General features: G+C 47.0%; 1 protein-coding gene across 1 annotated transcript in view; it reads left to right on the forward strand.

Moving 5' to 3' along the window:
• The first annotated feature begins 9465 nt into the window (after nt 1–9465).
• GABRP (gamma-aminobutyric acid type A receptor pi subunit) overlaps nt 9466–16201 on the forward strand; it is a 28127-nt gene continuing 21391 nt past the window's right edge. Inside the window, exons 1-4 of the mRNA XM_025387631.1 lie at nt 9466–9711; nt 10492–10675; nt 15370–15464; nt 15926–16044. Of these exons, the coding sequence (XP_025243416.1) occupies nt 15412–15464; nt 15926–16044 (172 nt within the window). The 5' untranslated portion in view covers nt 9466–9711; nt 10492–10675; nt 15370–15411. The remainder of the gene's footprint in view (nt 9712–10491; nt 10676–15369; nt 15465–15925; nt 16045–16201) is intronic.

A 16201-nucleotide genomic window follows, 5' to 3' on the forward strand; every position in this document is an offset into this window, starting at 1 on the left:
CCGGGAAGAGGCCTGGCTAGGCCAAATCAGGGCCACACCTGAGCTGGCTGCAGGACTGTTTACAAAGCAAACGCATGCTGAAGGGATTAGCAACCTGAGTTCTTGGCCAGCCAAGGTGGGTCACACCTGTAATCTCTGCGCTTTGGGAGGGCGAAGTGGGAGGGTCTGTGCAAACCAAGCCTCTCCGCCAAATCACCTGCCGGCCTCCCACCCACCCCCAATCCCCACCCTAAGCCAGGTGTCTTTAATCTCTACTGCTGAGCATGAGGAAATCCAGCACAACCCCACCAGCAGCAGCAAGTAGAGCACCAGCTGTAACCAGGGCTCAGCTCCTGAGCCAGCGGGCTCACTTTTCAATCTGCTTGTGGAGCAGGACACTGAGAAGCAGCCCACAGAGCTGCAAGAGTTCAGGCTGTGAGGGGGCTCGAACCTGCCGTCAGCCTCACTGGTTGTGCCTCCGTGGGCGAGGCTACCTCCCTGGCTCTCTGTTCCCAAGCAGGAATCCTGAAATGCCAGCAGCATTGAGTTGCTGTGATTCATTCAACAAATGTGTTCCCCTACTATGTGCCAGGCACTGGAATACAACAGGGAGAAAACAGATAAAGACCCCACCCGTGTGAAGCTTGTGCTCTACAGGGAGGAGATCAATCAGTAATAAACAATAAACGTAACTAATGACTCCATGGTGGAGGGTGCTAGAGGGAGATAAGGCGGGAAAAATGAAAAGAGCAGGGTATGGCGGACAGAATGCCTGGGATGGCGAATATTGGAATATGAAATGTGGTTGACATGTAGAGGCAGTTAGGGAAATGCTGATTTTGCAAATGAGATCTTGTCATTTCCAACATGGATGGAACTGGGGGACATGTTAAATGAAATAAGCCAGGCACAGAAAAGCAAACTTCTCATATTCTCATTCATTTGTGGGAGCTAAAAATAAACAATTTAACTAACGGGGATAGAAAAGTAGAATGATGGTTAACAGAGGCCGGGAAGGGTAGTGGGGTTGGGGGGATGTAGGGATGATTAGCAGGTACAAAATATACAATGAAAGCAATAAGATGAATACGATCTGTTACGGATAGCGGAACAAGGTGACTACAGACAGCAATAATTTGTTGTACATTTTCAAATAACTGAGGGAGTACAATTGGAATGTTTGCACCACAAGGAAATGATGAATGCTTGAGGTTATGGAAACCCCATTTACCCTGACATAATTATTACACATTGCATGCCTGTATCAAAGTGTTTCATGTACCCCATAATATATATACCTACTATGTGCCATAAAAAATTTTTTAATAAGCCATGCTGAAAAGGGCTCCATCAAGTGATGGAGAATAAACAGAATGAATTATTCTCCATTATTTATTAATCCAGTCAACACCTACTATGTGTTTGGTTCTATACTAAGAATTAAGGATGGATGCAAATAATTTCTGTAGGGGCTCATAGTCCGGTATGGGGGACAGGCAAGGATACCAACTAAGGATCCTGTGGTTCATGGTATGGTGGGTGCTATTCAAGGGGTCAGCCTAGAGGATGGGGAGAAAACCTGGTTGGGATAGGAGGGCCTCCAAGGGACCTACTGAGGTTGGCCTGATGGATAAGAGGGAGAAGACAAAGGGCGTTCCAGGCAGGGGAACAGCAGGTGCAAAGACTAGGGGAAGGTAGGGGTTGAAAAAAAAGAGGCAGAGTGAGCCACCTGGCGGCATTTGGAGAAGTGTGAGTAGTTCAGGGTGGGTTGAAACGGAGGAGTCACAGAGTAAGTGATCTTTGGTACCATATCCTGAAATCTTTTGAGTGCCATGCCAAAGGTGTTCCGGCTTTTTCAGAAAATAACCACTGAAGGATCTTTAAGCCGGGAAGTGATCTGATTGTAGTAGAATTCCAGGAATAATGCTGACCAGAGCAGAATGAGGGTGGAGAAGGGGAGCGAGAATAGGACAGCATTCTTTCCTTTGTGCCTCCTTTTAATGTCACCTCTTCAAAGAAACATTCTATTTTAAGTCCATCTGAATAGAACCCTCATCATGCCCCATCCCCGTTAGCCAGCTTTACATTTCTTTATAGCGCTTATTCCTACCCAACATTGCATCGACATCTGTATGTATTTCTTTATTTTCTGGTCTCTTCTCTATAGGATATACATTTCACTTAAGCAGGGACTCTACCTATTTTGTTCACAGCTGTGTCACTAACACCTAGAAGAGCACCTGACACAGTTGGCTTTCAAATTTTGTTGAAAAGAAAAAATAATAAAATTCCTATCTTTTAAGAAATGGAAAACTTTGCTGTGGGCCTGTTTTTATGTGAAGTGGTTGGCAGCTGCAACTTGGGTTTGCCCTGAGGATCTTGTTGAGCTGCTGTGAAGGTCAGTGAAGTGAGCCCCAGCCCATGAGATCTGTATCCCAAGGCTCTGGAGCCAACCAAGCAGGCCCATGCTGTTGCAGAACCCTAAGAACCCGGGGCTGCAAAGATCCCGTCCACGTGTGCTGACCCTAGCACCTTGGGGCTGGTAGGCTTCTGACGCTGGGCGCCATGCCAACATCTTACAATACCAAATGGTTCCAGGGAGGGTGCAACTGGCTACTCAGGGCCCTGGGTCTGAAATTACAGATTAAAAAATACATTTTGAGTGGGGCGTGGTGACTCAAACCTGTAATCCCAGCACTTTGGGAGGCCAAGGTGGGCAGATCACTTGAGGTTAGGAGTTCGAGACCTGCCTGGGCAACATGGTGAAACCTCATCTCTACTAAAAAATACAAAAAGTAGCCAGGCATGGTGGCAGGCACCTATAATCCCAGCTACTTGGGAAGCTGAGGCATGAGAATCACTTGAACCTGGGAGGCAGAGGTTGCAGTGAGCCAAGATTGTGCCACTGCACTCCAGCCTGGATGACAGAGCAAGACACCATCTAAAAAAATAAATAAATAAAAAATAAAAATAAAAAACCATATTGAGCACAGACTGTACCAGGCAAAATGTAAGATAGCCTACTTATACTACAAAGTAGGTATTGTTATCCCCATTTTACAGAAGAAAAACTGAAACTGAGAACTGAAAGTTGGTGATTTGCCAAGATCACAGAGCCAAGAAACCAGAAGCCAGGTTTGACTCCAATGTTTGCGTTCTGTTTCACTCAGCCACATAGACTAAAATGTCTAATCCCAAACAAGACCCGCCATCCCAGAGCTCCAAGCTCGGCTGGCCTCGCCGCAGAGACCTTCTATCCCCTGTGATACACAGACCCTCAGCACCCCTCACCCAGCAGAGCCCTTTAACTCCCAGGGAAAATGCCAAGCCAAGGTGGGCAGGGTCAACTTGGTGAATGAAATGGAGAAATAAGAAGCCCCACTCAGCTCTAAAACATGCTGTAGAAGATGCAGAAGGATATTTGGAATCAAGAACCCCTGGAAACTGACCAGGGACGCATTTTGATGAATGAAACTAATGCATGCACAGCCTGACCCTCTGGCAATGACATTAATGCTTTTTCATTTTTTAGTGTATTTTATTATTGATTTGAGTTGAGGGAACCTGGTAAGGCCGGGTGTGCTGTGCCTGAGCTCTTTACAACGGGTAAAGTGATGCCAGGGACTTGGTGAGGTTGTTTCCCTGGAACGGTCCCCAGTCTCCACGGCTGGGATTACAGTGTCGGCCACAAATCTTTCATCCAGGCCGCCCCTCCCTGGGAGCAGCTTCCCACAATGCACAGTAAAGGGTGTGGCCAGTCTGTCCTCAGCAGGGACTCAGACTGCTTTTGGGAGATCCAACCCACCTTCCCTCACCTGCCCTGGGACCCACAGTGCCAGTGATTGTGTCTGTGGCTTGAGGTCTTTAATAACCTCAGCTTCTGACAGTCTTCTAAAGGTGCCAGTGACTTAGCAGCTCAGAAGAAAAGGCTGATTGAGAGAAAAAGAACAAAGCACCAAGGATTGGAGAGAGTGGGTGGAGACCTCCCTTGGCTTTGGGGGTTCTCAGACTGTGGGAGTCTGGCTGAACCCCAAGAGCTGTGAAAGTTTCCAAGTCTAACCTGGGGTTTATGTTACCATAGCTATTCCAGTTTCCCAGGGTTTGGGATGGGGAAGCTGCTGACGAGGCGGAAGGCCAGCCTCTGCTTCTCCTCCAGTCAGGACCCATTTGCCTGGGCTAGGGGTGTTCCCTGAACCCCTGAGAGAGCTCTGCCCCCAGCCTCTGCCCAGCCTTCCTGCAACCCCTGAGAGAGCTCTGCCCCCAGGCCCTGCTCTGCCTCCCCTGCCCTCCTCGACACATGGCTGACTCCTTCCCACCCTCTAGGAATCAGCTTAAATGTCACCTCTTGAAGAGACATTCCTAGGTCGCTCCATCTAACCTGGCCAGCCCTGCTCCATTTTTTGTATTTCAGAACTCTTATCACATATTATAGTTAAAAATATTTTTATTTCTTTCTTTCTTTCTTTTCTTTTTTTTTTTTTTTGGAAATAGAGTCTCACAGTGTCGCCCAGGCTGGAGTGCAGTGATGCAATCTCTGCTCACTGCAGCCTCCGCCTCCCAGGTTCAAGCTATTCTCATGCCTCAGCCTCATGAGTAGCTGGGATTACAGGCATGCACCACCATACCTGGCTTATTTTTGTATTTTTAGTAAAGATGGGGTTTTACCATGTTGGCCAGGCTGGTCTCAAACTCCTGACCTCAAGTGATCCGCCAGCCTCAGCCTCCCAAAGTGCTGGGATTACAGGTGTGAACCACTGTGCCCAGCCTAAATGTGTTTCTTCGGTATTGTCTGTCTCCACCTCTAAACTGCAAGCTTCAAAGGAAAGGCCAGGTGCGACTGAAGCAGCATTATTCCACCAGCACTTAGCACAGTGCCTGGCATGGAATGAGTAGGCATTCGGTAATATTTATTAACTGAATCAATGATGAATGAAATGAGAGCTCTACCTTATAGCCATAGTCCTCAAATTTTAGGATGAATAAGAATTATCTGGGAAGCTGATTGACATTCAGATTCCTAGGTCTCGTTTCTTGATCTTCTGATTCGGTCGGTCTGGGGAGAGACCCAGGAATGTGCATTTTAACAAGTACCCCTGGTGATTCCTTCTGACAGAAGCACTTCTAGACAGGCCACATCTTGGGAAGCACTGCCTTACCTGCATGGTTTGTCTCCACTGCAGTGATACGGCTGAGAAATGAGTTTTTACCACCTGCCATTGCCTTTTTTCTCCAGTCCTTTAAGCATCTCTAGAATCTAGAGGTTTATGCCTTGGAGCTGTGGCAAGGCGGGGGATGTGGTTGTGCAGTGTAGCAAGAGGAAGGTATGCTGTTATTATTATTAGAAATTAGAAGCAGGCTGGGAGCGGTGACTCACACCTGTAATTCCAGCACTTTGGGAGGCCAAGGCAGGCGGATCACCTGAGGTCAAGAGTTCAAGACCAGTCTGGCCAACGTGGTGAAACCCCATCTCTACTAAAAATACAAAACTTAGCAGGGCACAGTGGCAAATGCCTATAATCCCAGGTACTCTGGAGCCTGAGGCAGGAGAATTGCTTGAACCCAGGAAGCAGAGGTTGCAGGGAGATGAGATCGTGCCACTGCACTCCAGCCTGGGCGACAGAGTGAGACTCTATCTCAAAAAATAAAAAATAAAGAAATTAGAAGCAAATATAAGAAGTTCATAATACTAATGCTGGTACCCAGATGTGCAGATACCATTGACTGCATTTGTTCATTGGCTCAGTAGGCTTTTTGAAGACCCACAATGTGATCAAGGCACTGACTTCAACATTGGGGATGTAACAATTAATAGAACAAGGTGCCTGACCTCAGGGAGCCCTAGCTAAACCCTTACTTAGTGGTAGAGATAGGAAGGTCCATGACTGTTGAGCCCAGTAAGGCCCAGCAAGAGCAATGTACAAGGGCAGCACAAGGAGAGAAAGTTACCAAGGGAAGTCAAGGCGCTCCACAGAGGACAGAACATCAGGGCCAGTTTTAGTTTAGCTAAGGCTTCCTTGGCCAGGAAGAAGATATCACAGAGCAAAGTTAGCACAAACTAGGAATGACCACAATGCACAGAGTGGGAGGAAGCCGCAAGGGACCTGTCTGGAGAGATGCACAGCGTTTTCCAGAGAAAGAAGTTTGGTCTTGACCTGCTCCGAACTTACAATTGCCAGCCCCCACATAGGATCCAGGCCACAGCGGTATTTTTTGTTGCCTGTCCACGTTTACATTTTTTCAAATTGGAATGTTTTTAGGCAAAGAACTCTCCTGTTCACCATGGTTCCCACCAGTCGTTACACTCAGCCTTCACACATCACATTACGTGCCCAGCCCCTGAAGTTGCCCAGCAACTAGGGCTGCCACCCTTTGCCACCCCCTCACCTCAACACAGAGCTGAAATCAGAGAAGTTGCTTGATCCCCTCTGGGTTTTTATGAAGATCAGCCTGGTGATCGACAAGAGGGGAATATATTTGGAGGCTGAAAAAACAGTCAGGAACTTCCTCAATACCCTGGCCCAACTGTCTCCACACTCTTTTGATCCTATGTTCTCAACCTGTGTACATTAATTTATTTAGAAACTGTCTTACATCCTAACACATGGTACGTGTGGTAAGATATACAAAAAAAAAAGAAGCATTTAAATGGGTAAGATAAAGATGAAAGACGACATAACACTACTTTTTAAGCTTTTATTTTGTTAACCACACCCAGGAAAACCCTTTTCACTGAAACAAATTTTTGTGAAAACTAATATTTGTACCGAGGTTGTTATGTTTTATCATGTTTGTATTATTTTCATATTAAACTTTTGTATTACGATATTTAGAAGACTAGTTTTAAGTTCAAATTATTTTGATACTTAGTTCTAATCGCTTTCAGAATTGAAAAAAATGATACCCTACTAAAGTGCAGAGATCCAAATGGAAAAGGCACTACATTGGCTGTGCTTGCTATAGTAATAATTTTTCTATCTTGCCAATTATGCAAATTGATAATGTAGGCAAATAGAGAAGTAAAATAACATATGGTTGCTGTCCAAAAATAAGACAAACTAGAATATAAGGCTATCTTCTAGTTTCCCAATGAGGAGAAAACAGAAATACTTAGGGGCAAATCGTGTCTAAATTCAGTTAGGAAATGTCATCTTCTCTGATGTTGATCAGTTGTTCTTCCACATTTGTCATTGGCACTTTTATATTTTTAACAAGAGTTTGAAAACTCTTCATTTGGAAGATGTTTAATTAGGTGAAGATGAGGGAAGTGTCAGTGCTACCATTTTCTTGCTGTTTCCATTATTAGTGTTATCTTCTTTCAATAGTTTGCTTTTGCAAAAATCTTTTTTTAAGCCACACATCAATTTAGGGTTAATTTGGTGAAAACAAATCATCAATCCATTTAACCTGGTCCTAAAGCAAAGGATTGCAAGACCAAGCCCTCCATGTTGTAAAGCCCCCGCTCCATCCTCAGGTTCACGTGGCTTGGCCCCGCTGTACATGACCTTGGACAGTCTGCCCATCACACTGGTGAGCAGCCAGTATCCATGCACATAGTAAATATTAGTAAAGTACAATCTCTCTCCCATTGTTTGAAGCCATAGAAGTTCTAATGTTTTCTCCTATAATTCAAAGCCTCATCTTGCACAGAGCCATTCAGGCCTCTTTTTGGAGATGTCCATTTCCAAGATGAGGAGATGCTGAGCCAGGCATTGGGAGATAAGACAGAACGAGGTATCAAAAGTGAGGGTCCATCAGGTGTTGAGGGTGGGGGAAGAAGGAAGATGAGACGGTTGAGATTATCCTAGAATTTCCAGCTGGGATTGCAGGTGAGAAGGGTATTCAGTTCTGACAAGTAGTAGTTCCCGGGAAGCACAGGTGCAAAAAGTAATCTTTTCCCACCGCAGTGTCCCAGGCAAGGGGAAGATCCAAAGGTTGTCTCTGTTCCCTGCTTTAGTTGAACTCTGTTTCACTGTACTCCCCACTATTATTGAATGGACTTGTGGAGTAAGTGGCTGATTTGAAATTCAAAGACCCGGATTCCAGTTCATGCTGACTCCACCCCTTACTAGCTGGCTGGCTAGCGCAGCTTCCTCATCTGCAAAACGACAATTTAAAAAGAAGCCCTGCGTGCTTCACAGGATTATTATATGGCTCGAAGATAAAGCATATGCACAGCCAAAGGCTCTGAAAACTGCAAAGCACTATGCAAATGTATGGTGTTATTATGACTTAGTATCCTGCATGCATTATGATTGAGGTACAAGGCAAGACATACCTATGTACTCTCGCCTTTGTTTTTCTGGGACACCTTCTAGGAGAGAGCATGACCATGTGGAGTAAGAGGTGGATACTGAGATCGGTATCCTGTGGGCAGTACATCTGAACATCCTGAACATCCTAACACTGACCTTCGGCCTCCTGAGACCACAGGTCATACTTGGAAATGAGGTGAACTGGATGATGCAGAGGCTGCTGGGAGCAAGAATGCCTGGGAATACTGGAGAAGAACATAGTTTTCCTGAAAATGCCCCTTCCAGGCATTTCTTCATTAGATCTGAAGAAAATCTAAGAAGTTGGCACTAGACTGAAGCATTGTTTGAAAGTGGGAGATAAGACGTCTTATCATACCTACTTTAACTTAAGATCTGGCTTTCCCTGACCACCAGGGGTAATCAGTCTCTTAACATATTTACTGGATGTCTACGTAGAAGTATAATTCAAGCCCCTTGCAATGAAAATACTAACAATATGATTGGGAAGATTAAACACAGGATACGTAGACAGATTGACAGATAATGGTGATGAAGATGGATTAGATAGATAGATAGATAGATAATAGATAGATACTTGGATGGAGGTTTGGATAGATAAGTACAAACTTGACAAGATACTACACTATCAGAGAAAAAGAACGATTTGTTGAGTGCCTACAATGTGCCGGGTCAAGGTGCCAGTTGCTTTCAGATGTGTTAGCACATCTGTCATTGCTGACTCCTTATAGTAACCCTGTAAGGAAGCATCAGCCCCATTGGTCAGATAAGAAACGGAGATCCAGAGAGGTTCAGCAGCTCGTTCAGGCCATGCAGCTAGCCAGCCCATGTTCCTTCATCTAAGTCTCACTGTTCCTGAATCAGAGGAAACCCTCCCACCCCCACCTCCTGACTCTGAATTGTCTTTGTTACTCTGGAGCCTTTGTTCTGTGTGAGAACATCTTAGACTTTTTGAGAAAAGCCCCGGATCACTGTTCATTCATTGAGAACCTGAAACTGGCTCCTCAGCAATGCCTGCTGTAACCACCTGCAAGGTTCCCAAGTGAAAGTGAGGCCTCTCCTGAGAAATGAAAGCACTGTCTCTTTAGGTGCCCACTCCTCACCCACCAGCAGAGCAATGTTTTCCAGGCTGGCCAGGCTCCAGAAGCTCACTAAGGAAGTTGGTTTGGCGCCAAAGGCATCTATGGTGTATTGTATGCTGAGGCCCTCTCCTTCATGCACCTCCGTTTGCTCCCCTTCCTTTCTCTTTCTGGGTCTCTCCCTTCCCAGCTCCTAGACTGGGTCTAGGCAGGAGCTTCGCCATAATGTCAGGAGGGAAGGAGATGCCTCTGGGCCTCTCACCACAGCCTCAGCTCTCTCCCTGCCCCTCCATCTGAGTCCCTCCTGGCTCCCAGCTCCCTCAGGGTGCAAAGTCAAGCCTCCAAGGAATCCCCTCCCCCTACCTGCATAGCTGGAGCCAAGAGTGAGTTTAGGGTCACTGGCTATGATGAGGGGATGACTCAGGGCTCAGTGAGCACTGTCCAGGCACGTCTGTTAGGAAGTTTGCTTGGCCAGGGAGGAAGAAGGCCTCCCTCTCTGGGATGCTCCTAAAAGGACTTTGTGGGGAGTTAAAGAATCCTCTGTGTGAGGGCAGAATGGGGGAAGGTGGAGGGTTGGAGAAATCCAGCCCAATGTCTTCCAGTCTCCCCACTTCCCCCTGCGTTGACCTCCTGGGCCCCTATCCTCCATGCTGTTGCCTTCTGTGAGTCTTTTTGAAACTTCCCAGGCTGGAAAGCACTAGGTCCTGGGATGCGAAAGTCTCTTTTAACATAGAATAGGCTTTCTATTGATCCCAAAGATGCTCTTAAAATACACAACAAGAAATCAGAGTTATACACACAGTCAGCTTCTCATTTTATAGATGGGAAGCTGAGGCCTAAGGAAGTGAAGTGGCCACTATAGCCATTCCATTGCACCAGGATGGAGGGCTGTCCACCAAATTCAGAGCCTGGCATAGTGGGTGGGGTCACCCACTTTATCTGACTCTCATGGGTCCTTGATCTCAGGGGTCTTTTCTGGCAGAGGTCTGGGAGCATGACTGAGACATGATCTCAGAATCAAACCCCTGGAGGCAGTAGCTGTAGCAAGAGCTGACGATCACCAGACACGCAGGACCAGACGACCTCCAGACACTCAGGACCAGTCAGCGCCCCGACCAAGGACGGGGCTTTGAGAGGCTCCGCCCACCTCTGTTTCTGCACAGCAGGTTCAGCAGCTCCATTCTTCCACAGAGAGCCACTCCATCTGAGGGTGGCTGCGTGTCCACATACGAGGGGACAGGGCTGAGGATGGGGAGAACTCTGGGGACCCAGAAGACCGTGCCTTGCCCGAAAGTCCTGCCTGTAGGCCTGAAGGACTTGCCCTAACGGAGCCTCAACAACTGCCTGGTAAGGAAACTGCTGGCCCCTCCAGATGCCTGGAGAGAGGAGGGAGGGAGATCTAAATACAAGCCCTGCTGGGACCGAGGGAGGGGGCAGGTCTGGTCTCTGCTGAACACCTAATGTGTGTCAGGGAGTGCCACTGCAGGACAAGCGGCAGAGCCAAGATTAGAGCCCCTGCTGTCCTCACTGCAGCCACAGTCATTCACCCCTGTGCACCAGCAGGCCAAGAACCGGCAAACACAGGGCATGGGCCGCACCACTTTATCTTCTGGGATTTTCTTAAGGAGGACCCATGGCAATAATGCCTTTCCTCACCTTAACCTGATTCGGGCTCTACTCCTGCTTTCCAACAAATGATTCTGTCTATGCTTAAGTGACAAGGATAGGAAAACAGCGCCTGCATAGGAAGGAAGCTGGAGGTGACAACTGGGAGAGTCACTGTATTTACATGTTAGAAATTCTGGGAATAGAGTAGAAACGGGAGTAGAACCCTGCACATATTGGAATTACTTCTGCTTCCAGCCTGGGAGGTGTTGCAGAGACATAGAGGCCAAGAGCACGGAGTATAGAGGCCCAGCAGGCCAACCCAGGAAGAGACGGGGGAGACTGGGAGACATTGGGCTGGATTTCTGGTTCAGAAAAAGGTGCCATCAGCTCCGTATGTGACCCTAATGCCCTGTGCCTGACCCTGTCCTTCCTCGGGTGGTGCCAGTTAGCTAACACTCTGAGTGGCACCTGGGGTGTATTAGGAAGAGCTTGAGCTTTAGGTTCTGTTAGCCATAGTAGAATCACTGAATTCCCATGGACGACATGGAAGGCAGAGGAGAGTGAAAACTAATGTTTATTGAGTGTTTTCTATTCCCATTTGTCAGATGGGAAAACTGAGACTCTGAGAGGTTAAATGACTCGGGTGTGTCGGAATCCAGAGCTCAAGGTCTCCTCTACAAGTGGAGGTAGGACCTTGGCCAGAGATGCCCTTGGGGCAGAATAATGCATGGGCTACCCCTACTCAGGAGCCTCCTAGGACCTCCTGAGTACCACGTCTCTGCAGACGCAGAAGACCAGGTGGTTTCAGTCAACGTCTGTGTTGCAGCTTTGGGGACAACCCTTAGGACACTGCCCTCTGGTGGCTCAGTACCTCTCCACTAAATGCCCTCCCCCAGCATCTGGACCAGAACTGGTGGCCTGAGCCTCCAGTGGAGGCTAGCCGACACATAAATAGCCACTGTGGCTCTTCTGCCACAGGGGTTGATGGCATCAGCTGCACTTGTCACTTGGGATGTGCTGCGGATGCAACACTCCATCCTCCAGATGGGTTTGGTATAAAAAGGACAAGATTCAAGTGGAATCCAGTTCAGCTTGGGGGTGCTGGAGGCCCTCCTCCTAGATGCAGGGCAAAGAAAAGGGACTTGGAAAACAGATTTAAATCATGCCACTTAACTGTGTGACCTCAGCCAAATCCCTTTGCAAATCTGAGATTTGACTCTAAAAATTAACACCTACTGGGCCAACAGCCATGAGAATGAAATGAAGTTAGGCACCAGACATGGCTTCTAACAATTCATGGGCATTTAGAAGGCTTGTTCCTTCTTCTCTTTTCTTACCTTATAAAATGAGACGTGTTTAGCAACTTAACCAAGCAAACAGGGTGGGATGGGATTCCATTTCTGGCTCTAGCCTGGGCGAACCTTCTCAGATCACGAGACTCCTTAGAGAAGGTTGAGAGGCCCAGGGCCAAAAATTACATCTTCCTAACAGCAGTTTGGCCACCAGGAAAGCACTATTCAAGAGGAGTCTTGGAACTGAAGACTGGATGGTTCCCCAACTCACTTGATCGAGGGCCGTTTCCCATAGGAGGAGGAGGAAATGAGGAATATGCTGAAGTGGAACCATGTTCATTCAGGCCAGATCAGGAGAAAGACACAGACAGCCAAGGGCTGGTGGGAGAAGGCTGATAAGCATGTGGGAGAGAGGCCATGGGCAAGCCCCCAAATCTCTGTCCAACATTTGGAGGGCCCCCACTCTCCTTTGTCCACCTGGCAAATGCAACACACTCTTCAAGAATCAAATTATCTTCTCTGTGACTTCCCTTTTGACATTGCCCCATCCTCCCCGCTCTTTTTCATACCAAGTATCCCCTGTCCTCTGCTCCTGTTATAGGATGGCTATAGGGAATGTTCATTTACCGCTCACACATGTCTCTTCCTCACTAGATGGGTGTTCTGGTGGTGCCTTTCACATGCCTAGTTCATAGGAGGAGCTCAATAAACCTTTGGAAAATTGAATGAGGCAATGGAGAGCATGGGAGCTGCTCCATGGACCCCCTTAAACTCGATGCTTGGACAGGGAAAGGACAGGGACTGGGGAGATGGACTAAAGGAAGAAAATGTGGATATGATTGTTGGTAGATTTATAATGTTGATTTTATAGCTGGTATTTTCAATGAGTGTAACAAAAGAGCTAACACAACAGAGAATAGAATGATAAGAGTTTACCTGTGTGCAAAACTGTTCTTCCCTGATTTTGTAATAGTAAAAACTTTGGAAATAACAACATTCTTGGTAGGAGCTGTGTTCTAGAAATGTTGGTATATTCAGACCATGAGATACCTTGCAGCCATTAGAAAGAATAAGGCGAATTATAGGAACTGACATGGAAGGTGTCACTGATACTGCAACACAGCATGTTTCATGGTGCACTCATTAAAAGGACTTAGGTCAGCTTGCTTAGATGCACTTTTCTGCCCCTCATGTGCTACTTAACCTTGGAAATATTCCTTATCCTCTCTAATCCTCAGTTTTCTCATCTGTAAAATGGGCAGAATGGTAGACCCTACTTCAAAGAGTTGTGAGGATTGTAGATATGCATGGCACAGTTGTAAGCATGCATTAAGTGTTCAATAAATGTTTGCTATAATTATTAAGTAAAAAAAGTAAGCAGCAAAAAAGCATGCTATTGCCCCAATTTTGCTTTTTAATTTTTTTGATACAGAGATATATATGTATATAAATATATATGTGTATCTGTGGATAAAGCAACTGTTATCAGTAGTTATTTCTGAAATATGAGACAAAAGAGAAGAAATGAGGGGGGGTGCTTTTTTTGTTTTTGTTTTTGTTTTTAAATAGACTTCTTTTTTAGAGCAATTTTGAGTCACAGCAAAATTGAGCCTTCCCTACACATAAAACTTTCTTTACTGTCAATATCCCACATCAGAGGGACACATTTGTTTTCATCGATGAATCCATATTAACACGTCATTGGGACTTACACTTACACTTTTAATTTCTGACTTGTTGCCATTTCTACAATGAGCGTGTACTGGTTTTGAAAGTAAAATAATACTAATGAATGGCTGAATCACACCCTAAGCTCCAGAATGGCCAGATTCTAGAAAGTGGCTTGTTTCACAGAGTGCCACAGAGAAGGTAATCAACCCAGGGCTGCCTGAGAATGGGGGCCTGAGCCTGAGCACCCCCATTCTGCTGTCACCAGCATGACAGGTCACAGGCTGGCCTGCCTGGCTGCCCCCTGCTCTCTCAGAGGGAGGCCTGACAGCAGCTCCTGAATCTGAAGAGGCCGGGCCCCTGGGCCATGCCCCACCAATGGTCCTCACGAACACACCAGCTGGAAGGCTTCAGGAGACACAGGGGCAAGGTCTAGGAGGTCACAACAGCAGCAAGGATCCTCGGGTCAACTAAGGCCCAGGCCCCAGCCTGCTCTGAAGGAAGAGAGTACCCAGGGGAGGCAGCCAGCCCTGGATTCAAAGTCTCCCCTGGCACTCACTAGCATGTGTCCTTCCCATGCACCTGTTTCCTTGTCATAATAATACAGGGATTAACCCGCCCACTACACAAGGCCATGGTGAGGATGGAGTGAGCTCTGTGGGACAGCATCTAACTCATGACTTCCTGACACTGGAGGCTCTCAGGTTTTTGTTTCCTGTCTACGTTACTGGCCCCACAAGCCGAGACCTAGGGATAAATAAGAGAATGTCTGGTTTGGTCGAGGTGAGTATAGAGTTGAGAGGGTCCTTCCTGGTAAAGCTGGGACAAGGACAGGGCAAGGATAGCCTTGGCTCCTAGCAGATGTGGCCCAGGGGATAAACTGGCTGCCTTTCTGGTGCTAATGAACCACTCTCCACACGAGGTCCCAGTCTTAATTTGGGGTAGATTTAAAACATAATCCTGGGCCGGGCGTAGTGGCCCATGCCTGTAATCCCAGCACTTTGGGAGGCCAAGGCAGATGGATCACTTGAGCTTAGGAGTTTGAGACCAGCCTGGGCAACATGATGAAACCCCATCTCTACCAAAAATACAAAAAAACTTAGCCTGGTGTGGTGGTACGTGCCTGTAGTCCCAGCTACTCAGGAGGCTAAGGTAGGAGCATTGTTGGAGCCCGGGAAGTAGAGCTGCAGTGAACCGAGATCATGCCTCTGCACTTCAGCCTGGGTGACAGAGTGAGACCCTGTTTCAAAAAAATAAAAATTAAATTAAAAGAAAACAACATAATCCTCCAAAATGAAGTTCCTGGAGGGAACACAGGGAGAAGGAGCTGTAACCAAAAGGTATGGAAAGAGGCTGCCTCCTATGCATGCTGAGAAAATGCTGCACCGGCCACCCACCAGAGACAGAAGCTGGCCAGGAGCCGGTGAGCCTGTTGCACTGCCTTCCACTTACCTTGCCCCCTCTGTTTCCCAGGTGATTCCTCCTTCAACCCCTCGGTGGGAACAGCTCCTCAACATGAACTACAGCCTCCACTTGGCCTTCGTGTGTCTGAGTCTCTTCACTGAAAGGTGAGCCTTGCTACCCCCAGGATGGCCCCCATCTTGAGTTGCTTTGCATTCAGGCATGTGGTGGGAGGGGCCAGCTCTTCCTACTCACCCACAGCCAGGCAAAACCTGGTCCCCTCACTTCCCTGGAGCACCGAACAATAAAACTTCCCGCCATGTACTCTCTTTACAGAACACAAGCTTCCAATATGGTCATAGATGGATGAACCCTTATGTTTTTAAATAAGTCATTTGGAGGGTCCCCAAATTACCATGATATTTTGATCTATCACAAATGGGTAAAAAATGGAGATACTAACTCAATAGCTGAAAACTAAGAGATTTTTCTGTAGGAATGCCACTGCTGGTACATGGGCACGGCACATACATCCACACACACATGGGCAAACACAAGCTCAAGCGTGTGTACACGTGTGGATTCACACATAAGCAAGCAAATGCAACAAAGTCCATTTCTTTTCCAGGATGTGCATCCAGGGGAATCAGCTCAACGTCGAGGTCGGCAGAAGTGACAAGCTTTCCCTGCCTGGCTTTGAGAACCTCACAGCAGGATATAACAAATTTCTCAGGCCCAATTTTGGTGGTAGGTCATCCTCTGTGTCCAGGACATCAATTCAAAGGGACGAAAACAGAGACAATAAGCAGTGCAGGGTTTCGGGAGGTTTGAGTTGACTCCATTTTCTATCTGCAGCCTGTTAAGGACTGGCAATGATGGATGAGGATGGCTACCAATGATTTTT

Source organism: Theropithecus gelada, chromosome 6 (genome assembly GCF_003255815.1).
Source record: "Theropithecus gelada isolate Dixy chromosome 6, Tgel_1.0, whole genome shotgun sequence".
NCBI lineage: Eukaryota > Metazoa > Chordata > Mammalia > Primates > Cercopithecidae > Theropithecus > Theropithecus gelada.